Source organism: Osmerus eperlanus, chromosome 27 (assembly GCF_963692335.1).
Source record: "Osmerus eperlanus chromosome 27, fOsmEpe2.1, whole genome shotgun sequence".
Lineage (NCBI taxonomy): Eukaryota > Metazoa > Chordata > Actinopteri > Osmeriformes > Osmeridae > Osmerus > Osmerus eperlanus.
In genome coordinates, this window is record NC_085044.1 from 4,361,658 (window position 1) to 4,389,199 (window position 27,542).

A 27,542-nucleotide genomic window follows, 5' to 3' on the forward strand; every position below is an offset into this window, starting at 1 on the left:
GGGTAAGACAGCAACACACACGCACGCACACGTACACCCACACTCCCTGCAGCAGAGCCCAGTCTAGATACCAGCTATAAACAAATAGAATACATACATGCAAAATGTCATTTTTACGAGACTTCGCCTGGAGAGAGACCATCAAGTTATCACTGTATGCCATGACACTCTAGCTAGATGATCGCATGACCAAGTACCCCAAAGCAGATCGTCCTCACGTCGTTGCGATGCGGTGTCTGCCTAGCCCCGTTAACCGCACACACTTGATGAGCCTGTATTGGTCGCCCCCGTGTCCAGATCCCAAGACGTGCGCCGACGTGGAACTGGACGGCACGGAGTGGGAGATCAAGACCATCACCAGCGCCATCAAGCACTACCTCAGGTAGCCCAGCCCGAGCAGGACGGGCCGGGGGCCGGGGGAGGACAGAGAGGAGACTCGTCCGTCTGGATGACATCCCCCTGGATGAGTTAGCACCCCCCCGCCTCAGTTAGAGTCTGACGGCATCGCCCCGGGGAACTGTTTAGCAGCCGTGGGAAGCCTTTGTGGGTCCCAGGACGTTAGGTCCTCGACTGGGCTACTTGTCTGGATAGGAGAGAGAAGACAAAGTATCGTGCAAAAACGGGACACTGAAAGTGTGATCGTCTTGTTTTTAGATTTGAAATCTAGCTGGACTTGTTTGTAGTGTAAACGGCTTATCTAGTGACTTCATTGTGTTTCATAACACATTATCTTAAGAAATCTTACCTGGTCAAATGTTCTTACTGCACTTACCAAATACCAAATGTACTTTTTGTAAGCATTACCAAGCTCATAACGAATATTTTTGCACTTCAATTTGATAGGGAATTTTTTGCAGTGACAGCATGAAGAAGTGCACATACAGGAGGGGCAGGATTAGATGCTTAATGCCTGCATAAATACATGCAATGTATCAAAGTATCTGTCTTGCCTGTCTGTCCTACAGGGTTCTTCCTGCTCCGCTAATGACCTACCAGTATCAACGCAGCTTCATCAAAGCAGCCAGTGAGTGTCCGTCCGTCCGTCTGTCTGTCCGTCTGTCTGTCCTGAGTGTGTGCTGATCCAGCTGATGTCGTTGGCTCACTTGGGCCCCTTGTCTTCTCTGGCACCACAGGAACTCTTCACTCGTTTAAACCGGGTCTGGTCTGGTCTGGTGTGCCCGGTTCTCTGGTCTGTCCCAGTCCAGACTAGTCTGGACTAGTCTGGACTAGTCTGGGATGGGCAGCCTGTTTTTAGCGTGTCTCTTTGGAAGCTGTGTGGACGCGTAAAAGTCAAAGCAGGAAATAGGGGGGTGTCTTTCGCTCGCCGCAGAGGAAACGGTTTTAGAGTAACACCAGCTGGTGAGAGAGAGAGAGCTTTTCCACCCTTTAGTCTTGCCCAACTCGTCCTCCTCTCTCCAAACGAATCACCTCCTCCTCCTTCCCCCTGCTCTCCTCCTCCAGTCGCTCCGCCGTCTCTCTCCCTCCGCCTCTCCCTGCCGCCTCCTCTCTACCACCTCCGCCTCCCTTCCACCTCCTCTCTTTTCGGCTGCCTCCTGTTTCCCCCCTCCCTTCCTCTGCCTCCCTCCCTCCCTCTCCCAGAGCCAGTGGGGTGATGTCAGGACGCTGTCCTGAGACGAACTCTCTTTTACGAGCTCCTCCCTCCCCCCCACCCTCCTCCGTGTGTCGGGCAGGGCACGGTGCCACTTGCAATTTGAGGCGGGCGTGCGCCGTCAGGGGGGGGGAGAAAAAGCACCCGCGCTCGCTCCCCTCCGTGCCCTGCGCCATTTTGACCCCGTCCCCAATGATGCTTTTTTCTTTACTCCTTTCTCCCCCCCCCCCCTCAGAAAGAGAGGCGGGGGAGCCCTCTCTCTCTCCCTTTCTGTCTCCTGCCTTTCTCTCCGTTTCTCTCTTGTGCTTTCTCGCTCGCATTCTTTCTCGGTCTCGTTCTCCCGCTCTCTCTCTCTCGTCTCGGTCGGTTGTCCCTTGTCTCTGGGAATGGATACCCAGGGTCCAGGTGTTCGACGCTGCTCCCTCTGCCTCCCGCGTCTCTTCTCCTGCTCGACCTCCTCGCCCCCCCTGCTCCCACCTGGTGCTCGTCTCTCCCCGTCGCGCTCCTCCCAAAGGAGTCCCCCCTCCTTCGCTCCTCCCGTTCCCGCCTCTCCTCCTCCCTTCCTCCTCCCGTCTTCCTCGGCTTACTCCTCCTCCGCCTCCTTTTTTTTCCTCCTCCCCCCCCCCCCTCCGCCACTTCCTCCTCCTCCAACTTCCTGTCCAGCAGGGGGAGCCCTGTATGCACTGCACACAGCAGACCTTGTCTTAAATGTTTTTCTTTTTTTTGGTTGAAAGGAGCGTTCCCCTGTTACTATGCCAGGTTTCTGGGACCACGGTACATTGGTTCCGTTCGAACGCGACGTTAAAGGGTCTTAAACGGTGCTGTGTGACCTGTTGCTGCTGTCAGGCTGTGTGGCAGCCACTGGCCCTGCCTCATTTACCGTCCCCGGCTAACGATTCATTTCTAGACTTAACGAGGGAGATCGGCTCTTAGTCGACTCGGAGCACATGTCCATTTGGTGTGGGCTGTTTTGTCAAAAAATGGCGGCCCATAAACCTGGAGAAAAAAAACAAACAGATTCTGTCCGTCGGAATGCACTGAAATTGATGGTAATGCCTTTCCCTTTTAGGACAGGGAGGATGTATGACTCCAGTGTTGGCTTTGAAAGTGTGTGTCTGTGTGTCTGTGTGTGTGTGGATTGGGAATACCGGGGGAGAGAGCGGCGCAGTGTGTGCTCTCGATCGAACTCTCGCGCAGTGACGTCCGCCACAACTCATGTCGGAACACCGTGATTCACGACCCTCGAGACGGCCACCTATACGCACACACACCGGTGCGCACGCGCGCTCGCGCGGGCCCTCGTTCGCAAACGACTCGCGGCCGCATAAACACGCGGCATAAGCAAGCGCACGTGTAGACGTGTGACCTACGAAGACCCGCGCACCACAGTCACCTCATCCCTGACTAGCCCCGTCGAGGACATTTGGTTCACAAGAAACAAACGATTCCCCCCCTCTTCCTGCCTTCCTCCCTTCCATGTCCCTCCCTCCCCTCCCTCCCTCCCTCCCCTCCCTCCCTCCCTCCCTCCCTCCCTCCCTCCCTCCCTCCTCCCCTCCCTCCCTCCCTCCCTCCCTCCCTCCCTCCTCCCCTCCCTCCCTCCCTCCCTCCCTCCCTCCCTCCTCCCCTCCCTCCCTCCCTCCTCCCCTCCCCTCCCCTCCCCTCCCTCCCTCCCTCCTCCCCTCCCTCCCTCCCTCCCTCCCCTCCCCTCCCTCCCTCCCTCCCTCCCTCCCTTCCTTCCTCTCTCCCCACAGAGCTGGACAATCCCGAGGCCAGAGTGACGGAGATCCACAGCATTGTCCACCGTCTTCCCGAGAAGAACCGTCAGATGCTGGAGCTGCTCGCCCAACACTTGGCAAAGTAGGTTTGGCGAAAAGGCCCCCCTCCTCTCTCCCCCCTTCCCCTCCACCCCCCCCACGCCCACCCCCTTTTAACTTGGTAACAAAACCCCGCCCCCTCCTCCTCCACTCCACTCTCCTCCGCTCCGCGCCCCGCTTAAGGCTGTAAGCCGATTGGCCGGGTAAAGCGCAGGGTGAAAACACCTTTGTGGTGTTCACATCCAACCCAGCTTTGTTTGTCTCTATCTCCCTCTCTCTCTCTCTCTCTCTCTCTCTCTCTCTCTCTCTCTTTCTCTTTATCTCCCTCTCTCTCTCTCTTTCTCCCTCTCTTTCCCCCTCTCTCTCTATCTCCCTCTCTCTCTCTCTTTCTCCCTCTCTCTATCTCCCTCTCTCTCTTTCTCCCTCTCTCTCTCTCTCTTTCTCCCTCTCTCTCTCTCCCTCTCTCTCTTTCTCTCTGTGTGTGTGTTTGTATGTCCGCATTTGTGGGAAGCTGTTGTTGTTCATCGTATTCGAAGAGGATTACAGAGAGGAAAAGCAGGCTGTAATTTCCTGGTCTACATGCATTAAAATACCGTAGGCCCATGAATACGGACAAGTCGAGGACATTAACCAGATGTCGGTCCTCCCTGGGGGTCTGTCTCTGGTTTGGGATATCGACATGGGTAGGGTTCCCTCGGGTCTGTGTTGGACAGCACAGCACAGATATTATGCATTATGATGCCGAGTTTTTAACTTCCCCTAATCCTTCCCCCGCCCAGACAGTTAACCGTTAACGAAACAACAACACTACCTTAACCCTTGAAAAGTGAGCCCCCGTTCAAAACAAACAAATAAATACAGTTTTCCGGGGCGTGGTGCCGGGTGGTCGAGGAGGTCTTGAAAGGTGTTTTAACGCGCGTTGTAGCTACAGCGACGTACTGCCACTCTTCCTCTCTCTCCCCTTCTCCTCCAGCGTGGCCAGCCATCACCCACAGAACCTCATGACGGTGGCCAACCTGGGCGTGGTCTTCGGCCCCACCCTGCTCCGCCCCCAGGAGGAGACAGTGGCGGCCATCATGGACATCAAGTTCCAGAACATCGTGGTGGAGATCCTCATCGAGAACCACGAGAGGGTGAGGACCCGGGGGGCTTTTTGCAGCAGGCGCGAGAGAGAACGACATGAACGTGACGAGGGGGAGGGGGAAGCCTGGGAAGGGAGGGAGGAGGGAAGGGTAGCAGAAGGGAGGAAGGAAGGATGGAGGGACGGAGGGAAGAAAGAAAGAAAGGAGAGGAATGAGGAAAGAAGGGATAGAAGAGAAAGGATGGAGGGAAGGAAGGAAGGAAGGAAGGAAGAAAGGAAAGGAAGGAAGGAAGGAAGGAAGGAAGAGGAAGAAAGGAAGGAAGAGAAGTCTTGAGGAAAAAGACAATCCCTTCATTCCCCCAGGGTTGTGTCTTTTCCCGGAGTCACATGACATTCTCCCTCGGAGCCCACCGACTGTCGCTTCACATCAAGACCCCCCCTCCCCTGCCCTCAAATCTCTCTCTCTACACCAAGCTGCTTAAGCCAAGCCTCTTATGAGGGTCACTATGGCAACGGCCAAAACAGTATATGGTGGTCAAGAAACTAGTGTTACATGTGATATCACACACACACACACACACACACACAGACACGCACACACACACACACACACTTATAAGCACACAGCTGGACCTTGCGATACAGCATATCCTTGCAAGGTGACCCTGGACTGAGTGTTCAGTACAAAAAGCACATACAAATCTGTGGCCGGCAGGATGAAATATCAACCTTCACTGGTGTGAGTGTCCAGTTAAACATGAGGGGAATTCGCACAAGAGTTTCTCTGTGCTTGGGAGCGAGACGAGTGCAGGGCAGGGCAGATCCTGAACTCTGGATCCCTTAGGCTAGACTGCAGTCAGTGCACACATTGGGGGGGGGAGAGAGAAAAGCCATAACTGTACCTTTAATCCCGTTAGCCAGCAGAGCTTGGCCCTGGGAGAACTAATGACCTACTTCGAGTGAGCTAGTCATGTGGGTGTCTTCAATGCGCTGCATGGCTGAATGGCCTGCCATGCTGTTAAGAGAGACACCATAGATTCTGGGGCGTGCTAAGATGGCGTGCGACTCGACTGTGAAGGTGGGCCGAGGTCATCAACGAGATATTCCGAGTTCTCATGTTGTCGTTTGAGAACGGCAAACACAAACTTTTCCACGTGTTTTCAAAACATTTACATTTCAGAAATCCAGAGTGACTGGTGGCTTTATAGTTATTTTGGTCCGATGGTTTCAACAACGTGTTTGTGGTAAAAAAATTGTCTCATTACACGATTCTATCTCAAACTAATTGTTTAGTCTCTATTCATAAAAAGCACCATCATCATCATAACGTGTTTTCACACGTTATGATTACAGCTCGGCTTGTATCTCCTGTGTTCCAGATCTTCAGGGACACGCCCGGCGTCGGAGGCGGGCAGGCCCCCCAGCAGGTCGACCCGACCCGGAGACGCAGCGGCGAGAGCAAGGCCCCGTCCTGCAGCGAGAGACCGCTCACTCTCTTCCACACGCCCACGCACTCCAAGAAAGGTAGGCGCACCGGTCGCACCCTTTATACACGCCGGGGCGTCAAATATGTGGCGTCACGCGTAGATACGGGCCTTCTCGAGGCTGCACTCCTCGGATCGTTCCAAAAAATACATAAAAAAAAAAAAAAAAAAGAAAAGATAGTTCAACGTTTACAAACTCTGTCACTTCTGTATGGCCGCTTTCCACCCAGTAGAGAAGAGAAACAGCGTGGGGGTGAACTCGGTCTCCGAGCCCCCGGCCCCGAGCCAGGGCAGCCAGTCCTCCTTGTCGGTCCACTGCAACAACAGCAGCGGCGGCAGCAACAGCAGCCAGAGCCGGACGCCCCGAAACAGCCTGACGAGCAACGACGGAGACCCCGAAACCAGGCCCAGCCAGAACAGGCCCAACTCCCTGTGAGTCCACCACACACGCACACACACACACACACACTTATACACGCCCTCCCTATCTTATCTCTCTGTTCCTTTCTTCGCCTGTTTATCATCAGACAACTGGAGAAGGTTGTGTGTGGACAGACGTGTAGAGAAGGGGAAAGCAGGATGAATGGAAAGGGAGTCCAAGCCAAGTGCACCCTGTGGGGGAAAGCGGCGTAAAAGATGAGATATTTCCCTCAAAGACTCTCTCTCTCTCTCTCTCTCTCTCTCTCTCTCTCTCTGTCTCTCTGTCTCTCTCTCTCTCTCTCTCTCTGTCTCTCTCTCTGTCTCTCTCTCTCTCTCCTTTTACCTGTCGCTCACTCTCGTACTGTAACGTGAGACATCCTGTGACGCTCGCACGCAAACACATGCCATGTTAGTCGGGTCTCAAGTATCAAAGTCCACTCTCTGCCTCTCTCGCTCGTCCATCTCTCTTTTTGTGGAATAGATGGGGCCGCGGCTAATTAAGGAGAAGTGATTGATTTGCCGCTTCGACCCGGTGGCATTTTTGAGCAGACTTAATTGTCGTCTGTTTAGAGAGAGAGCAGGTGAAACGGAGACAGTCAGTGAGAGCGCGAGAGAGAGATTGTTTAGGCTGCCTCCGCCTAAAGTTGAACAGCAGCATAATTGCTTTCTAGGAACTCCTCAAGAGCCTAATCTTTGAACCGAGAGGGGGGGGGGGGGAGGTCAAATTTTTTACGTGCGCCCTCTCCCTCCCTCTCTCAGAGGGATACAAGTTTGACCTGAAAGTCCCTGTTTTGCACCTCTCCCTTTGTTTTTGGCACTTTCTCAGATGGCGAACGCAACGATGGTTTTGGGTATCCTTCGGGCTATTGTGAGTTTTCAGCAGACAGGCCCCTTGGTGAGACCAAGGTAGGCTGAGGGGTAAAGGGGGTCAGGTCGACTCTCCTCCTCCTCCCTCTTTCGGGGAAATCCCAGGGGAAGGATTAGAATCTCTTTTGAAAATACAACACATTGAGTTGAGTTCGAGATAATGAATATGAGAGGGGGAGAGAGAGAGAGGGGGGTAGAGAGAGAGAAAGAGAGAAGGGTTAAGAGAGAGAGAGAGAAGAGAGAGAGACCAGCCCAAGTGACTCATGCTAGAAACCTGTCCTCAATTATCCACTTCCCTGTAATGAACAATTCCGGTCGGAACACGCTCGGCCAGAACAAGTGTGAGGATTCTCTTCCACTGTTTCCACTCCGCGGAGGTCTGTCCTTGCTGTCCTTGTTCTCTCTCTCTCTCTCTCTCTCTCTCTCTCTCTCTCTCTCTCTCTCTCCCCTGAAACAATAGAATTATTGGTTCTGTGGTCCCCCATGGTAGACTCCCCAGAGGTCCACTGTGAGTGGCACATAAATGTGGTGGCAGTGTTCCTGATGCTACAGCCTAGGGTTAGGGTTAGTGTAAGGGCATGTGTGCATTGACTGTAGGCACATCGACATTATCGGTGTTTATACCTTTTTATTCATCTAGACATTTCAGTTCTTGGTCAGTAACAACCTTACTATCTTTCAGATGTGTACCAATCACTCGCATGTAGACCCGTATGGTTTGCCCTTCAGACCCATAAACTGAAATCCTTGCTGATGTAGTCATCGAAATGATAGGTAGTCAACCCTTGTGTTATCTTCGGGTCATTGTGACCTTTCAGTCATTGTGACCTTTCAGTCACTGTGAGCCCCCCACGTGTTGCGACAACCTCACCTCATACAAAAATAAAGTGAAGCATTTTCTGTCTCACACCCCCCACAGCCCGAAAATAAAATGCTTTTTATTTGTTGTTGTATTGGGTAGAGTTGTCTACCCACAACACACAACGGTGGGTCGTTGTGAACCTTTGGGTCACTGTGACCCGAAGGCAGCACGAGGGCTAAACTGTAATATATAGGAGCCCAAGCCTCTAGAACATGCTAGACTAGTGGCTTGGGTCTGGCTGGCTGTCTGGCTAAATGACTGAAGACCGAATTAACAGTCGATTTCGCCTCATTCATTTCGCCTCATTCATTGTTGCTATGGCAATGAAGCATCACCGAAAGAGCAGTTTTTTAATTTTATTTTTCCGCTCCAGAAGAGATAATGGTGAATGTGAATGAGCTGTTCGGTTCAAAGACGGTTACGCAAGCTAGCTAATAAAAGCATGTGTGGAATGGTCATCCCAGGGCGCTGCCCTGTAGAGTGATGAATGTCGCCTTGGCCCTGAATCATCCACGGGTCAGTAGGGCCGCAGAATCAGATATCTATCCGCTATCCGGGGTCGAACACATCACCACACAATCTACCTCCTCCTCTTCTCACCGGCTACCAGCCCGCACCCTCTCCCCCCTCCTTCCTCCCATTTTTCACTGACATCTTGTGTTGTCGTCTGCAAATCTCGCAGGAAACCCCATTTCGGTCCACCCACTGATAGAGGAAGGACAGTCCATAGCGCGTTCGTCTTTAACACGAATGCACATTACTGTGATAAAGATCTGCACATTCAACCTTCTTTTTATTCCTTCCCACGGTGGTTGTAAACATGCGTGACTAATACTTCCTCCTCCTGTGTTGTGCTGTTCTAGGTTGAATCCAAAGAGCCGCCCTGCTATCCCTACAAGGTATGCCTTGTGTTTTTATGACCTCTTGATATCTGTTCGTTTGTTCGGCGGAGGACTTATTTCTCTGGTCACAAAATGAGTTTATCGCATCTCTCACATCTCTCACTCCTTGCACTTGAACCCAACTGATCCCACATCTGAAACGTAAATATGCTAATATGAATGCCTCCACTATGACTGCCAGTGGAGGTTTTTTATTTTATTATTATTTTTTTTTTTTTTTTTACCACAAACAGTAATGCTTGCTGGCTCACAAATCTTTTCACCTCTGCCTGGTTGCAGTGACACAGAGTGTGCGTGTGTGTGTGTCTCAGATCGACCTGCCCCAGCCCCCCCTCACCACGCTCACCCTCATGGCCGATGTTCTCCGCACCCTCCAGCCCCCAGCCGACCTCATCCGCCTCCAGCGAATCCTCCCCAGTCAGGTCTGTCTCCCGTGCCACGCCCCTCGATACTCATCCTCTTCCGTCGTCCAATTAGAAGTCATTCCTTATGTGACATGATGAGTATATTACTGTCGTGCGTACGTCAGTGCAGTCAACGCCAGTCATCTGTCCACCAGGCTTCTCTCACTACTACAGGCTTTGTTGACGTCTCCAGCATGACTCACACTTCCCCTCCCTGCCTAGCCCTAGCGCAACCCCGACTCTCTTCTCCCTCCAGGGCGCCTCTCCTGTCCCCACCCTGCCCCGACCACTCCCTCCTTAGACCTGGGACCCCACCCAGCACCTTCCCTTACCTGGTCGTCTCCGCTTCCCCCCAGGGCTCCTCTGGTCCGGCCTACATTCTTCCCTGCCCCCACTCTACTCCCTCCCCTGCCCTTTCCTAGAAACCCACTAAGCAACACCTCCTGTCCAGTATCAACGTGTATAGAGACTGTTTTTGGGGGGATTGGGTTATACACTTACATTTCAAGAGAGTTTGCGTTGGGGAAAAGAGAAGCCTTACCTGTTTCATTGCATGGTGATGTCATTGTGACTATTCTAACATTTTTCTGAGTGTATTGATTGGCCTTTTTCTCTCTTTGTAGTGGCCCAGGCAGAAAGGCCAGAGCACTGTACGCTTGTAAGGCTGAGCACGACTCGGAGCTATCCTTCATCGCAGGAACCATCTTTGAAAATGGTGAGCCTCTGACGACTACAAATGACTCCTCTCCCCTCCCCTCCCCTCCCCTCCCCTCCCCTCCCCTCCCCTCTCCTCTCCTCTCCTCTCCTCTACTCTACTCTACCCTACCCTACCCTCCTCTCCTCTCCCCTTTCCTCTCTTCTCCCCTCTCTTCCTCTCCTCTCCTCTTCCCCCCCTCCTCTCCTGTTGTCCCCTCCCCTTTCCTGTCGTCCTCTCCTCTCCTGGATGCTCTCTCTAGTCTCTGCAGCTTTGGTGCTATCTTAATGAATCTGAAACCTGACACCATCTCCTCATTGTAAATCTACATTCTTCTACTTGTCAAAACCCCTCCACCCCCAGCCTATCTTAACAAAAACCACATTCACACCAAAGGATTTATGCCGTTCTATCTTCTCTGGTTGGTATTGACTTTGTCACACTATGTTTTAGGGGAGCTATGAGCAAACAGCCCCGAGGTGTGAACTTGCTCCACATAAAGACCCTTGGGGTTGCATGTCCTTGAAGTCCTGAGCATAGCATAGCTATAACCCCGATCCATCCTCTGTAGCTACGTGCCTTGTACACATACATTGTGTTTGTACCCCCCCAGTTCACCCCTCGAGGGAACCCGGCTGGCTGGAAGGCACACTGGACGGTAGGACTGGACTGATACCAGAGAACTATGTGGAGTTTGTATGACCCAGGACCTGGTCTGGAGGCCTGGACAGACCCTGGAGCTGCACTGGAAGAAAAAAATATCACTTATTATTGTTTGATCTGAAAAGGCTGTTTGTGGTCATGAACCTGGAATGCGTGGGGTTGAGTGTGTGCGTGCGTGCGTATCAAGGGACAGTTTGAAATCTTCTGACGTTGCCATGAAGTCTTGTATATCTTTTAGTCTTTGCTTTTATTCAAATTCACTGCCACTGCTTTGAGTGTCTTAAATTGACAGGTACAGAATCAACTGAACTTGTGTAAGATGTTCTGGTTTGTAAAAAAAAGAAGAAAAGATTACGTTCAAAAGTGACTGGCCTTAATATCTGTAGGTAGCAGCCCTTTGCTTGTCCTGCAGTGTACTGTAGGTATGAAGTTGGTGGTGTGGGGACACTTTTGTAACTGAATGACAGTTTTCCAATGTGTGTCTATAAATGTGAGTTTTCGCTCTCTTAGCAACATTAGCCTGCTATTTCATTTAGCGCTTTTGGCATTTGGTTAGACAGGACAGGGCCTGAGCCAGTAGGAAGATTGTCCCTAATGCTGATCTTATTTAATTTTCCTATTGAATGGTGACATTTAGAATTAAAGATAAGGTAACCCATCAAAAGTAAGAACTTTCATTTTGGGAACGATTTTAGTCCCTTTGTTATAGCTGACTTGTCTTGAGGCCCATAACTACTTGGTCTCATCTATCCTGGAAATATCTTACCCAAACTTGGTTCACTTTGAACAAGTATTTAACAGAACTTTTAGCATAGTTTTGTTAAGGTATAGGGAAGAATGTAAAAAAAAAATGTTTTAATGTGAAACTAGACTACTTTGTTCATATGTATTTTATTTATAATACTTAAAAATGTGATCATGAACTGAATTGTTTTGGGTGTATTAACAATGTAAATATGATGTTTGATAAGGTATAATTTTTCAAGTCTAAAATTTTATATTTTGTATTTCTAGTGTACTAACTTAATTTTTTAGCATCTCAGTTGCTCATTTTGTATGTATCTTTATTGAGCCTTAAAATTCTTTCAGATCAAATGAATCATGAACAAAGTTGTAAAGAATATCACCTATTAAAGAAATATCAAAGTTGAACTAGCACGGTTGCTTATTAGTGTGCTTACTCTTAGCATTGGATACAATCAAGGCCGTAGCCATGGAGTCAACATTGGGGGGGACAAAATCTGCTGGGGAGTCTGATGGTCCCCCCTGAACTTTTTACGAGTAGTTGTGAATATGATTAATTTTAATGATAATTTCGGACAGCGTGCATGGTTGCGTCGTAGCATAGCACATTTATATTTTATTTATATTTGTATATAAATATATTGGGGGGGGGGGACATTTTGACCAGATTTGAATATTGGGGATGTGTCCCCCCCAATATATATTATTGGGGGGGGGACAATTGGATACAATTGATATCTCATGTATATACTTATTGCCATTATTATATTTATTTGACTGTTCAAACACACCTGATTAAAATGAATGGTCGTTAGCAGGCTTCTGCATAACTAGATAACGACCCATTCATTTGAATCAGGTGTGTTGGAGCAGGGAAACATCTAAAACATGCAGGGCAGGGGGTCCCGAGGACCATGATTGAGAACCACTGCACTAGGCTACCAGGGACCCACTGCTTTATCATTCGGAATTCAAATGTATGTTTAAGAAAAGCCCACTTTAACCCTGTAAGACCCAAATATAGAAACAATGTAAAAAAAGTACGTCAGACGATGTTGTAGGAGTCCTCTGATGCAGATAATGAAGGATTAATTAAAAAGAAATGTTTTTGTACGTTTTTAGGGAAACGTAATATTGCAACGTTGGGCCTAGTTGGGAGCAGAATTTCAGCATTTGCTCTCAACCTGTCAGGACAAATACACAAAACAACTAATGGTTAATTTGGAGTGTGGATTGCTTACATAGCACTATAACAGTACATTTCATTAATACAGTCACACTTGCTCATAATCACGCACTTGTTTTTGCTGGCCTGCCGGTTGTTCGCGTTGATTGGCAATTAGATCACATGACCAATACCACCTATCCAGATAAATGAGATCTAATGCAACAATCACCAGAGCTAGATGTAAGCCATGTTAGTAATAAGCTAATTCTTGAAAATAATTTGCAAAACTGAAACAACATTTTCCATCTGCAAGCTATGTATGTAGCAAAATGACTTAAGCCTTACCTTTAAACAACCTTACAATGTTGTATACTTTTTAATAATGCAATCTTCATCATAAATCTAACTATTCTTTTTAAATATCTATAAAAAATATCTATGTCTATCTAGATCTATTTATATATATACTATGTCAGATGCGTTTGTCCTTTCGTAACATGAATCAAATAATCTCCAATTATTTGAACATGATGGGCATTTGATATTAATTGAAACAATAGGTTTGGAGGTGATATAGTTAAGTTGCCCCAGCTGTGCCGCAAGCACACTTCACAATTTCCCCAGAAAGGGTACCCTCTCTAGTTGGGTGTGCTCAAGCCTTCGGCGAGAGCACAACCTTTGTTCTCTCACATATATATTATTATTATTCTTGCCCCCTAAAACTCAGTCAATATTTGGCCTACATAGACAACCTAGGTGTCAAAAGTTTCGTCTTGGTAGCGATTGAGTTGCTTCTATTGGGATTTACGTTCCGTTGCATGGTTTAGGCTCAAGTTACGTTTTTGTGGCGAAAAGTGAAGCTAACGGTGGCTAATTTGCTAGCCACAGTCACTGACGCTACTTACCTCACTAACGTCACGAAAACTCGCATGACTACCTCTAGCAGAACATTAGTTTAGCGTAGTGATGGGCATTTCGGCTCTTTTTCGTGAGCCGGCTCATATGGCTCAGCTCACCAAAAAGAGCCGGCTCTTTTGGCTCCCGAACGTCTCTTTAAAAAATACATGTTTTACATATACATTTACATTTATTCATTTAGCAGACGCTTTTATCCAAAGCGACTTCCAAGAGAGAGCTTTACAAAGTGCATAGGTCACTGATCATAACAACGAGATAGCCACAAAACATTGCGAGTAGCCAAAAGATGAAGCACACATTGTGAGCAACCAAAATAAGTGCCAAAGGGAAGAACCATAAGAGCATGTAGTTAAACAAGTTACAATTAAACAACATGAACTGCTATAAGTGCAAGTGTACCTGTGGAAAAAAGCAAGCAACAATAATAAAAACAATATATCACAGCGAGTACAAAAATTTAAGTCAGTTACCACTAACCACAAGAGCAACAAGTCTCTAAGCAAGAGTCATTGTGATCCTTGAGGAAACTAACATCGGGTCAAGCGAACCATTCGTAAGTACCGTTGTACTCCCGGAACAAGTGTGTCTTGAGCCTTTTCTTGAAGGTGGAGAGACAGTCAGTGTCTCTGATGGAGGTGGGGAGTTGATTCCACCACTGGGGGGCCAGACAGGAGAAGAGCTTGTGTTGGGACCGGGGCGGTCTTGAGCGGTGGGACCACCAGGCGACCATGTTTTAACTATGAATTTGACTATGATGGGTGTGAAAACAATTTGAATTAAATTATGAAATGAAATCATACTCGACCGTAACCACATCTTTAAAAATGCATTGATTTATCATGGCTCTCCTCCGAGTTTTGACTACTCTCTGACTGTGAGTTGGCTCGGCCCTCCCTCATGCAGGATTGACAGGAACAGAATGCGCACACGATCATCCTCACATGTGAGGATGATCGTGTGCGCCTTTAACCCTCGTGCTGCCTTCGGGTCACATGACCCAAAGGTTCATAATGAACCATCGTTGTGTTTACCCAATTTTACCCAATACAAAAACAAATTAAAATAATTTTCTTTTAACCTTTGCAATGTGGGGGGTCTGAGACAGCCTAGCTGTTAAAAGAAAATGCTTCACTTTGTCTTTGTATGCAGTAAATCTGTCGCAATACGACGGTGGGTCACAATGACTGATGGGTCAGAATGACCCGAAGATAACACAAGGGTTAAGACTACAAGTATTTTTTTGATGTTCTTTGAATTAGTCAATTATTTTCAATACAATTAAAATTCATTATTTCATAATCATTTAGTTTTTATAGGCTGTATTAATCTATTAAAAATAGAGTCGGCTCTTCAGATATGCGAGCCAGCTCCCGACGTTCACCTTCAAGAGCCGTAGCACCATGACATTAGCCTCTGTTGCCCGGGCAACACATACTACAGTGGTCTATGATGCATCTGTTTTCAATCGTTAAAATAAACATTTCTCACAAATACATTTTCGTTGTACGATTTATTATGACATTACATTACAAGTAAACGATTTGTGGGTGAAATTATCATTACCTGTGGTTTCAAACCAGTGTAGCTCACTGCAACGCTGTAAGCCTACGCGAGACACAGCTGTTTAGGAAGTCAAACGGCGACAGAACATGTTCGGCACTCTCCTTACTTAAATCAAAAATCTATCTAACTACTAACCTTAACTTCATTGCCACAGCCTAAACTTTGTCAATCTGTTCATGAAAATAATTAATTTCAGCCTAAACCGTACAACGGAACGTTAAATCGAATTCAACCAACGCAATCGCTACCAAGACGAACACAGCAGTAGTCTAGTACTGTACCGTAGTAGTACAATTTACCGGGGCAGCTTCTCCACACAGGGCTATATCGCATTTTGCGTTGTTACTGACTGATCGCTACCAGTGAGCTTTTTATGAATGAGCGATTTTCCACTAAATAAATGTCAAGCTTATTTACGTTTTTGGGGGCATATTTTCAGTTAGCAGATGTTACTGTTTGAATCACGATTCCATCTTCTACTGCCGGGTAACGTCGTAGAATAATCTTCAAAGGGGGTTTTAATGAATGAATGCAATATGAGTAGGCTAAATGCCTGAAAATATCACAAGAAGGGAAAACTTAAAAGGACGTTTAAGTCATAGAGATTAGGTCCATTTTTACACCGGTCTTCCAAATGTATTCGTTTTGATTCAGCTATGAGGCTGCCTCTTGCAGGGGAAATGAGAAGACATCATATTTAATTCTACACTTCACTCGTATTTTCAGTTGTAAACGAGCAGCACAAAAAAATGCTTTTAAATCTATGTAATCTTTATAAATAATAAGTATGCATTTTTATATAAAATATACAGAAATATCAGTTGTAAAAATGTCATTCAAAAACGGACCCCTGTGCAACCGACGCAAGCAAGCACACCCTACAATTTCCCCAGAAATTGTACCCTCTCTAGTTTTTCATACTATTTCACAGATATGACACTGAATGGCTGTTTGTCTTCCAGGACTATTAAAAACTTCAGTTGCAGAAACTTCGAACAGAGCATAGAGAACGTATTATATGTGAATGAAAAATCCTTTATTGTGTGAACTGTTTAATGTGGAAAAACAATTCATAAAATTACCATAACTTCCTACCATTACTGACAATCACATCATTGATTACCAAAAGCCTTTAGCTCCCTACCAAGATGTTGAGAAACTACACAAACACTTAAGTCCAACATTTAATCAAATAGGTCAAAATATCGACTGACTGCTGATGAGGTAGTACAGAGATAATACAAACAATTTTTAACAAATAGACACTGTATATACTTTACATTGGATTACATTTACATAACTGAAATACAAACAAAACATACGTCAATGAAAGCCATATATACCAGTGAAATATGATCTGCCCTTAAATCTTTAGATAATATTTGCAGTATTTTCAACAAAATATACTTTTTTTTTTCTTTTTTTTTCTTTCTTTCTTTTTTTCTTTTTTTTAATTTTTTTTTACCAATAAGAGGGTAGTGCAAATTGCCAGGCTCTGGCAGATTTTAAATGTCACACAGTTTTGACTTTTTTTTTTTTTTAAGTGACTGCTTTGTCCTCACAGCAATATACTGTACGAGACACCAAAGCCTATACCTTTACAAAAGATACTTTCAAACAAAATAAGTAATATAGTCGGATAATAAGTGCTACTGTAAATGTAACTGCTTGAATACTTCTGTTTTTTTCTCTGCTTTGGTCACTCTGTTGCACTATACAAAATATGATTCAGTCCCTTACCCCTCCCCTCCCCATCATTTATTATAACACAGTGATCTTTCATTTAAACTTTCCCACTGATTTATAGAATTTACATACTTACAAGTCAGACATGTTTTAACACTTTCTAAGCACATAAGCAATACATCTTTGTCAAACACAAACCAACTAACAGAAAAAAAAACGTATTTACTCTCTTACTCATTCAATATACAAAAATGTTAGGTAAAATGATTCATATCAAAGAGGATCAAGCTGATATATTAAAAATTACTGAAAATATTGTTGTCTTCAGTAGAAATCAATTTCAAAAAAGCATTGTTAGTTGTTACATTTTGTATTCCTGAATTTAAACCCAATTTCTATGGCTCTCTGTCTCCTTTTTCACAAGGCCTTGAATCAATCAATGTTGGAACTAAAAGAAGGAATACAATATACAGGTATGTCCTTGTAAAAATAGTCTGGCAAACATTTAGTTATGAAATATGTAAGAAACACTCTGGTTTAAATCGAAGTGGATATGTTGTGTTGCTATGTACAACTATGGCAAGTAAGTGACCATCGGGGGATATGATTAAGCTGGTCGGCCCATATGACACCAGAACAGAAAGATCTGCGAGCCCTCTATAATACTGTACTTCAGAAGCGAGTCGTTCCTCCCAAGCTGCTTTGCCGTGCCCTCTCGATGGGGCCGGCAATCCAGCGGATACGTGGCATATACGCAATGACGGCTCGAAGGAAACGGGCTTTACGAGTCTTCTCTCAGTTTCAGACTCGATCCGGACCGGTTTGATTGGGCCGGAGTAGCTGCTTACGCAGCAGCGAGACAGAGCGACGCCCGAGGACTGCGCCCCCTTCACAGTAAACGTGGCCCCTGTCGTACAGTAGAGGCACTAGTGTTTTACATGGGAACTCTACCTCCTGTTTGGAAACATGGGTTCGCTGCCTTCGTTTGAAAATGTCATCTGTGAAGGCTTTGATGGTTATGAAGACCGAGGTTCTATGAAACATTCAATGGGGAGGGAAACCCTATGGCTTTCACATACTGTAGCTGGTGTGTGATTGGTTACCTCAGAGAGGGGCACCACTCAGGGAGGGAGGACTTAATGCGCCGTAGACTGTACACTTTACCACAGAATTCGACGCCCCCAAAAATATATGGTCTGTGAAGGATCTTCAGGAACAAAATCTAATATCTATGACATGATTTGAATTCTATTAACAAAAAAACCTCTGCAATGCACTTTTGGCACTTAAAATCTATCCCTGCTATGCGTTCGGGCCCAACTTGGGCACGTGACAGAGGACGTGTACGTCCAGAGCGGATTTCTCCGTCTCCCTCCGTTTGTCTGTTCTGTCATGTTCTCTCGAAGCTTCCCTTTCTCTTCCTGGTGACCACACAGAGGCACTCTGAGCAGAGAAGCGCTCCTTCCCCCACGCAGTTGGAATTAGATGGCCATTATAGGACGGTTTCAAACACACAGACCTGCCCAGTTTCATCCTAATAAACGCTCGTACTGTAGGGTAATTTACCTACATTTAAAAGTACAACAAAAGCAAACATCATTTCACTGCCGACATAAAAGGGGAAAGAACAAATGATAAAATTAGAATAATTAATACTACAAATATTAACATTATAATATTTCATTAATTATTCAGCACATTAATGGCCTTAGCATGTTCATTTCCAGATGGACAAAAAAAAATGTTGTACCGTAGGAGAGCTGTTGACTGCTGCGTTGAGTATAGGTGAGCTGCCAAGTTTACAGCTCAAACATGACTGCTTTGACAAAAAGCACAACACAAACTGCCGGTGGAAGAAAAAATTAAATAAAATGAACATCCAATACCAGAGTACAAAGGTTTTTAGATTCCTATGCAAAATATTCGCTTTTGACAGTTTTGAGACAATAGGCTATTGACAGCCTGCAAAGCTTAAAAAAGGCACAAGTTTTCCCTTTTGTCATAATTCTTGTGTAAACAATTCCGCTGTGTGTGTGTGTGTATTGGGGTGTGCATGCATAAAATCAATAGAAAATATTCCTTTCTTTTCTCTTTTTTGGGGGGTTGTCTGAATAGTCCCATTTCACAATAGTTGTGTTTTTAAGTGATTCACAGTTCAAACAGAGTGTGGTGGCAACTCTTGATTCTAGAAGGGTCTTTTTTGTTTGTTTGCGAGTCTCCCAAGTGTCATTTCCACACTCCCCGTTTCTCATTTTCCTTTCCCTCTCTCTGGTTGAGTCCCCTGGGAATCAGATCCAGTAACGTCTGTCAGTCTATTGATCTGTTCAGGTAGAGAACGTGGTGCTGGGTTCTGGGCTGGCTGATGAAAGGTGGTACAGGCGCTGGGGCTGTTGGATGGCTGAAGTGGTGCTGAGTTTTGGGGCTGGCTGAGAGAGGTGGGGCTGGGGCTGGCTGGCTGAGAGAGGTGGGTCTGGGGCTGGCTGGCTGAGAGAGGTGGGGCTGGGGCTGGCTGGTTGAGAGAGGTGGGTCTGGGGCTGGGGCTGAGAGAGGTGGGTCTGGGGCTGGCTGGCTGAGAGAGGTGGGGCTGGATGGTTGAGAGAGGAGGTGAAGAGCATGGGTCTGGCTGGCTGATGGCTGCTGGGGTCCTGGGCATCAGGGAGGCAGAGGGCTCAGACCAGGGCCTCTCTCTTTAAGGCAGGGTGTCATCGGTTAAGGCAGTCATTTCTGATGGAACAGCAGTGGCTTGACACTGCCGTCCTTGAATTTTGGTAACTGGTTGCTGATGATCTCCGCCAGCATCTCGGGAAACTCCACGCTCAGCGACTTGTTGACAAACGTGTAGAAGCAGATTTGAAGCAGGCCTCCCACCATCTGAGGAGACAACACGGCCTTGGTTACGTAGCTTCGGGGCTAGCTGGGTGGCTAAGCCCAAACCTTTTTCTATTTGAGGGCATATCCACAGCTGTCAGACACATCTCTGGGCTGGCTACCCTGAACCCTAACCGTCTGAGAATACACACACAGCTGTCAGACATCCCTCTGGCCTGCTTGGGTAACCCTAACCCTTTCTATGTGAGGAAAAGCAGAGGGTGAAGACATGGCCTGCATTGGCTGGCTGGGCTCGGCAGGGTTAGCCCTGACCCCGGACATTCACACGGCTTCTCTCAGACACAGACTCAGACTCTCTGACCTGCTGGCTGGCAGCCTAACATGGACACTGTCATCTGAAAAGACACTCACGGCCTCTGTGAGACTCTTTCCTGGCTCGAGCCAAACTCGTCCATTCAACAAGCCATTCATTAGACGAGGGAAACTGAAGACGTTGGCTGAGGTAGAAAGGCCCCTGACGTCCATTCATCATTTTCAACTCTTCCTTCCCCTTCCATCTCAAAGCACATACAACCAATTGCGGGCACAAACTCACCGAATGCCGCCGTAAAAACTACGAATGGTGTAGGTACGGTTTAAAGCAAAACCCGCTCGGCGGGATTTGTGCAGTATTGGTGAGTTGGAGAGAGGATGTTGGATTAGGCACAATCGAACACAAACACATCCCCCCACCACGCTAAATTCAGACGTGAGGGCACTCTGTAGAAATGCCAAACCCAGAACACGCATTTTAATGAACACATTCAATAAAAATTAATAAATTCAAGAGCAATTACCACTAGCGCTAGTTCAGCCAACTACTGGAGAGTAGATGAGAGGAAAACAAGTGAAAGTGTCTACGTGGGAGGATGTCGTTTGGCTCGATAAAAACATGAATAGCTTGGAGAACTGTACGACAACCCATCGGGGCCGAATACGCTTCAATAGAAAACGACTTTGGTGAAAGGTGTAACTTTCCAACGATGCCACTTGGGGGGGGGGGGGGGGGGGGGGTCAGAGTGACACTGGGGGGGGTGGGCTTGAGACTCACCTCTTGCATGGAGTCCAGTAGCTTGGTGAGCTGGTAGAATCTCTGCCAGTTCTGGCTGGAGTTCTCCTCCCTCTTCACGATGGCCTTGCCCAGCTCCTTGATGTACGTCATCCGGATCTCGTCGAATATGGCCTGGCTTTTCATCCCGTCCTTCGGCACTGCAGGGGACACACACACACACACACACAACATAAGCGAGGGGGGCTCAACTCTGACCTGCGCCCAGGCTTGGTACGAACATCCCATCTGACTCACTCCCCAACCCTATTCTAGACAACGAACAGCCTGTTCTGGATGGTGTCTGTCATACAACAGTGCCGGCCTACCCCCTCCCCAACCACAAACACAGGCGAAGGGAAGACTGCCGATGCAAAGCGCCATGCGTGAGCCTGGCGCCGTGAAAGACAGGAAACAGTCATGCCCCGGACCGCGGACTGGCTCAGTACTGGAACAGTGCCCAGGCAAATCCGGCACACTTTACAGACAGGAGATTATGCAAAAAAAAAAAAATAATAACCCTACCGTAGCCAGAGAAGTTCAAACACGACTGATTTCCATAGCAGATGGGTGATACGAAATAACTCTGAGGCCAGAGACACCACCTCCCTTAAACATGTCAGAGAGGCGCACTGGGGATTTGGAGCAAGCTGGAGGAGAATCTTTGAATTGGTTTTGCGAACGAATCAAAACTTTCAGTTTAATACAGCGATTAAGTTGACCAATCCAGGAGCGGATTCCTCCGTGTCCCATGTTCCCCTGGTGGCTGTCTGTCCGGGTTCCCATCCGTGAGCCAACAAAGAGACAAACTGTCCCGGCAAAAACACCGTCTGGCGAGGAACCAACCGAAATTGCTCGTGGGTATAAAAATACATGGCGAGCATGTAAATGTAATTTCCTTTTAAGCCACAATCAAATCACGCAAAATGCACTCTTTACCAAACCCATTCATTTTCCAGTAATAAAAAATAAAAAAAACTTGCAAACTCAAGCCAACATGGAAATGTATATGGAAATCCAAGGGGCTATAACTGCTTTGGTAATGATTTGTCACGCTGCTGTATTTCCCCCCCAGAGAGCTCTTAAGCGCCAGGGTAATCACAGACCGGTTGTGGCCAAACTAGTGGATTTCCTCATCGCTTTCAAAACAACACCTGGTAAGGCAACACATCCAAGTCCTCAAAAGCCAGCGGGAACGCCTCATCACATTCAACCGTAAGTGGTTGTCCATGTGAGCGGTTCCCGGGATCAGGTTTGACGTTCAGTACATGGTGCACATTTCCTGGTCCGAGCGTGGATTGGAAGAGCAGGAAGTGTGTGTGTGTGTGTGTGTTTGTGTGTGTGTGTAGAGTCGCGCTCGGCCGTACCTGTGCTGAGCAGGAGCAGGACTTTCATGCAGAGGTACTCGTCGTACGACACCTGCAGCTTCACAAACTCCTCTGAGATCTTCAGCATCTGCACGCACTGGTCCGTCATGAAGGGAAGCTTCATTCGCTCCCTGGCACAAACGCACACACACACAATCCATCAACCAACCAACGCGTTGCTCGTTTCCAGGAACAGTAACAAAACGGTAAGACGGCAAAGCATCACAAGAGGCAAACAATACTCTTTAAAATGCTCAAGTCTAAAGGTTGTGTGTCCTCCTACACAGGCAACCTGAGGATTGTGCGCCATTGTGGCCTGGCTGGTTCTCTGCCCTCCCCTGAACCCTGAAGCGAACCCCGAGGCCAGCGCTAAGCAAACCGCGCAATGAACCTCACTTTGAATCCTGTTGAATCAGGTTTCTCATTAAAATATTTACAGCTTGCGGCGTCGACTTAACTGCAAGAACCGGTGGCGATGTAAAAAAATAAATAAATAAATACAAAGTTGATGGAGTTGATGTTAAGATGTGGACGTATGGAAGTCAGTCCGATTGACATCGAAAATGCAGCCGATAGGATGTTGGAACAGATTCGATGCATTTGAAGTCAATTTGAATGGCAAGATTTCTGTTTTCAAAGGTGGTATCCACTTTTGTAAATAGGTGAGGGAGGGAGGTGAGGGAGGGAGGGGGTTGAGGGAGGGGGTTGAGGGAGGGAGGTGAGGGAGGGGGTTGAGGGAGGGAGGGGGTTGAGGGAGGGATGGGGTTGAGGGAGGGAGGTGAGGGAGGGGGTTGAGGGAGGGAGGTGAGGGAGGGAGGGGGTTGAGGGAGGGACGTACTCGTTGATGACCAGGTCGGGGGCGAAGCAGAGCATTCCTCCGTTACACTGCTCGTAAGACCGCCAGCCCAGACTGAAGGACATGAGGAACAGCCAGGAGCACTGCAGCAGGGTCATCTGGTCATCCAGGTGAAGGTTCCGGAAACCTGCACAAGTATCCATACACACACACACACACGCACGCACACACAAACACGTTCACAAATGTCACCATGGATAAGGCTTATCAACCAAGCAGATGGCGTTAGAGGAATGCATCATTCGAATGTTGTAGCTGTCCAAACAGGTGCCATAGAAAACGAGACATTTTCGATCTGCCTTCAGGTCTATGTTTTTCTACATTGTTATCCAGATGTCTCGATTCTAACAGTACAGTTGTCACTCTAGAAGTATGAACCACAAACAATCTTCTGTGAAGGGAAATCTATTAAAGTCAATGTTCATAGTGCCCGAAACTGAGGTGTAAGTCATTTAGGACCTTCTAGAACATACTGGGCCTAACTATGCAGTGGTACAGTACGATAAGAGATAAAAGTATGTCTTGGTCTCTCCCAAGAGCGGATGAAATACCTGTAGCCATGAACTAATCCCTAACCCCCTCCTCCAGGTCAGAGGCTCACCTGGCAGGGACTAACCCTAACCCCCTCCTCCAGGTCAGAGGCTCACCTGGCAGGGACTAACCCTAACCCCCTCCTCCAGGTCAGAGGCTCACCTGGCAGGGACTAACCCTAACCCCCTCCTCCAGGTCAGAGGCTCACCTGGCAGGGACTAACCCTAACCCCTTCCTCCAGGTCGGAGGCTCACCTGGCAGGGACTAACCCTAACCCCCTCCTCCAGGTCGGAGGCTCACCTGGCAGGGACTAACCCTAACCCCCTCCTCCAGGTCAGAGGCTCACCTGGCAGGGACTAACCCTAACCCCCTCCTCCAGGTCAGAGGCTCACCTGGCAGGGACTAACCCTAACCCCCTCCTCCAGGTCAGAGGCTCACCTGGCAGGGACTAACCCTAACCCCCTCCTCCAGGTCGGAGGCTCACCTGGCAGGGACTAACCCTAACCCCCTCCTCCAGGTCAGAGGCTCACCTGGCAGGGACTAACCCTAACCCCCTCCTCCAGGTCAGAGGCTCACCTGGCAGGGACTAACCCTAACCCCCTCCTCCAGGTCGGAGGCTCACCTGGCAGGGACTAACCCTAACCCCCTCCTCCAGGTCAGAGGCTCACCTGGCAGGGACTTGGCCCACTTGACGGCCGAGATGACCTGCTGCCCGCCCAGCCGGTTCAACGTGGTCATGAGGCGCGTGGACGTGTCGGGCACCGTGCTGTCGTAGCCCGAGTAGATGACCTCCGGCTCGATGGCCTTGAGCAGGGACAACATGGTGGGCACCAGCTGCGGCATGGACTTGGGGATCAGGGCGCAGGCCTGTTCCACGGGGCCGGGCGAAGCGGACTCCACGCTGGGCTGTTGGCCCTTCAGCTTGATCATCTTCTTGTTTTTCCTTGCTGCCCGGGGGGGGGGGGGGGGAGCAGAAGAGAATAAGAGAGAGAGAGGGGGGGGGGGAGGGGGGAATAGGTAGATTGTGAGTAATCCTGGAAGGTCACATAACCCAGGGGGTGAACCTTGGAAGCAGTAGTAGACCAACAGCGCCGGTGAAAGATTTTATTTGTGGAAAAACAAATTTCATTTGTTTTATGCGTTCTATCTGATGTCGCTGTGCACAAAGTAGCAGGTAAGCGATCTTATCGCGGCTTGTGCGTGGCTGAAAGGCTTGAAGAAGAGGCATCAACAAGTATTTATGGACAAAGGCAGATTCCAGTTGACGCTGTGATGTGTTTTTCTTAGAATGGACGTTGCAAAGCACAGTAAACAACAGTAACTGTGAGTGGCAGGCCGTGCATTGTTCTCTCCGTTTATTCCCCTTACCTCATTCAGTAAGCTCTACCCGGTAAGCTCACGGGCCACAGGTAGAGAGGTTACCATCAACTGCCTCTTTCTCTCTCTCTCTCTACCGCCCCCCCCCCACTCCCCCCGTTTAATTTCCTTCACGTGCATTGCTATGGCAACTAAGAGCCTTTGGTGGATGCACCCGCATGGCCCCGTGCAGTCCCCCACCCGCTCTTCCCACTCTCCGATTCATCCGGCACGGAGGTGAATGAACATACATAAATGACATTAAGTGCATGAGCACGAACATACAGAACTAACATCACGTGGCAAGGAGAGAGGCCCAGCATTATTTCTCTGGTCTCCTCCGCCCCCCGCCCCCCCCCCCCCACACCCCCACAAACAAACACTCGGCCTTATTCCTTTTAGCTTCATAATTTAAGACCCTCTGGAACACCTCATCTCTCCACCCGGGGGGGATGGGAGGAGCCTCGCTCGTTACCTTCCAGGTTCATGCCGGCCTGCAGACACTTGCGAAAGCGGCAGGCCGGGCAGTTCTTCCGGCGGATCTTGTCGATGATGCAGTCGTTCCTGCCGGCACACAGGTAGTTGTGCTGTCCTGTGGGGGGGGGGGGGACAGAGGAGGGAGAGGGGGGGGAAGGAGGGAGAGGTGAGCACAACGGAAATTCCTCCCAATTTCAAATTGTTCTACCGTCACCGTGTGGGGGGCCGGATGTCCGTCGGTCATCACGGTCGCTTCATTTATCATAGAGAAGAAGCGGCCGGCTTGTGCGAAACGGCCCCGGGGGGTCGTCAGCTGCATAGCGACTGTGCTGGATCGACAGGGCCTCCAGGGGAGGCGTGCTGTGTGGTTAAAGGGGTGGTCTGACTGCTCCATCAGATCGCCGCACTCGAAGCCGGCGGCGGCGGCGCGATGCCATCGCTTCATTGTAAGTCTACAGATAAAAGTGTGGAGCACGCTAATGAAAGTCTCTTTCCTCTTAATAAGATTGCGTGATGTCTGTGTGATTTTTTCGTGTTTTTGTGTTTAGTGATAACTGAGTCACTGCTAAAACAAGTCACTTCATCTGTTGAGGCACTGCTAATACAAGTTACTTTATCTGTGCACGTGATGTTATCGTGCGATTCAGAAGAAAAAGGTGCGAGGGAAGAAGGTTAGCAAGAAAAACCACAAGTGCCCCAATCAATTCAGATTCGTTGGAAATAGTTTCTGCTGAAGCACTTCCTTTGCCTGTTTCGCAAAGAAAGGACTGAGTATGACTCACTGAGGGTTAAAGTGGCTCCATCGTTGTCCAACAGCCTTCTATTCCTTTCAGAACTACGTGGCCAAACTTCCTCGAAATGAAGCTAATTCGCACAATCGTAGCATTAGCGGACGACACTAGGAAGAAATGGCTTCGGGAGTCCCGCCCTTACGAACGTTTGACCTCCAGGGGCTCGTCTCTGACCTTAACAATGCCTTAACATTTAAATGTACATATCAAACACAGGTATAGACATCTTATTGTTTCGTTGCATCTGAAAGTGTCAGTGGGGTCAGGTGGCTGAGCGGTTAGGGAATCGGGCTACCAATCAGAAGGTTGCAGGTTCTATTCCCGCCCGTGCAAAATGACGTTGTGTCCTTGGGCAAGGCACTTCACCCTACTTGCCTCGGGGGGAATGTTCCTGTACTTACTGTAAGTCGCTCTGGATAAGAGCGTCTGCTAAATGACTACATGTAAGTGTGAGGTGTGGGCTGGTGCCCATTCAGGATCTAGACGTGCTTTTACGTTTGACAATTGGCATAATGGGAATAACAGTTTTTCAGGCAATTAAGAACAACCAAACCAGGACTGAATCATTATGATGCACCCATGAAAAACAACTGGGCTACCAATCTGTACCGCCAGACAATAATAACCACTCATGTGCAAATTGAGAGCTGGTGGTTCTCCCAAGTTTCTCCTAAAAGCTTTGCTTGGTTCCTGGTAAAACCTTATGTTGACTTGTTTATGTAAAAACAGTGTCAAAGTAGGTTATCAAAAGGTTCCTACCACAGGGTCACAATATGATTTCCATTGAAATGTGTCTGGTGGTGTAGAAGTGACTCGTCATGGCAAACTGTCAGTCATTATCTAACATTAGTCATTTTTACCCCAAGGAGTGGTTGCGTCAGTACAGTGTGAATCCACTACTAAACTGGAGTGTGGTGCTCTCTTTAGTGGTGGGTTTGAACTAGCAGTAAAACAGTGGCTAGGATACGTCAATCGTATGCTCAAATGCAGGGATGACTAAATAACGAATTCAGTAGTCAGTCGCGTATCGACCAAGTTTGAATTTACAACTAGGTGTTTTAGCCCAGTCCTGATTTGAAACCGAGGTGGAGACAACAGGGAGTAAATGTTGGGGAGGTGGTTCAGGTCTACATGGGTCATAATGACATCTGGGGCGTGGCTGACACATGATGCAGCCCTAGGATGCCTCCTGCAGCCCTAGGAGCAGGAGAATCTGCTCTTGGCTGAATGACACATTTTTTTTCGATCATCGTTTAGTGTTAGAGATCTCGATCATGGTTTACACAGGGATACACAAGCTTCTTTTGGCATGCTCGTCCAGGGTTCACGCTCAACAAAAACCAAGGCCCCCACCACCGTGTTAATCCCA

The 27,542-nt window shown here is 48.1% G+C and overlaps 2 protein-coding genes across 4 annotated transcripts in view; one reads left to right on the forward strand and one right to left on the reverse strand.

The window, feature by feature from the left end:
* LOC134013688 (rho GTPase-activating protein 26-like) overlaps window positions 1-11,956 on the forward strand; it is a 37,440-nt gene extending 25,484 nt beyond the window's left edge. Inside the window, exons 14-24 of one of the 3 annotated variants that reach the window (XM_062453330.1) lie at window positions 1-2; window positions 298-382; window positions 966-1,024; window positions 3,361-3,466; window positions 4,397-4,556; window positions 5,884-6,028; window positions 6,219-6,420; window positions 9,001-9,036; window positions 9,351-9,461; window positions 10,067-10,158; window positions 10,751-11,956. The exon at window positions 1-2 is cut by the window's left edge and continues 73 nt beyond it. In XM_062453330.1, the coding sequence (XP_062309314.1) occupies window positions 1-2; window positions 298-382; window positions 966-1,024; window positions 3,361-3,466; window positions 4,397-4,556; window positions 5,884-6,028; window positions 6,219-6,420; window positions 9,001-9,036; window positions 9,351-9,461; window positions 10,067-10,158; window positions 10,751-10,839 (1,087 nt within the window). In that variant the 3' untranslated portion in view covers window positions 10,840-11,956. The remainder of the gene's footprint in view (window positions 3-297; window positions 383-965; window positions 1,025-3,360; window positions 3,467-4,396; window positions 4,557-5,883; window positions 6,029-6,218; window positions 6,421-9,000; window positions 9,037-9,350; window positions 9,462-10,066; window positions 10,159-10,750) is intronic. The other 2 variants (XM_062453332.1, XM_062453333.1) reach the window with 2 other exon arrangements.
* Window positions 11,957-18,623: 6,667 nt separating this feature from the next.
* Window positions 18,624-27,542, reverse strand: part of LOC134013692 (glucocorticoid receptor-like) — a 30,521-nt gene continuing 21,602 nt past the window's right edge. The window contains exons 5-10 of the mRNA XM_062453350.1: window positions 25,381-25,497; window positions 24,218-24,496; window positions 23,001-23,145; window positions 22,163-22,293; window positions 20,799-20,956; window positions 18,624-19,750 (exon numbers count right to left, since the gene is read on the reverse strand). Of these exons, the coding sequence (XP_062309334.1) occupies window positions 19,598-19,750; window positions 20,799-20,956; window positions 22,163-22,293; window positions 23,001-23,145; window positions 24,218-24,496; window positions 25,381-25,497 (983 nt within the window). The 3' untranslated portion in view covers window positions 18,624-19,597. The remainder of the gene's footprint in view (window positions 19,751-20,798; window positions 20,957-22,162; window positions 22,294-23,000; window positions 23,146-24,217; window positions 24,497-25,380; window positions 25,498-27,542) is intronic.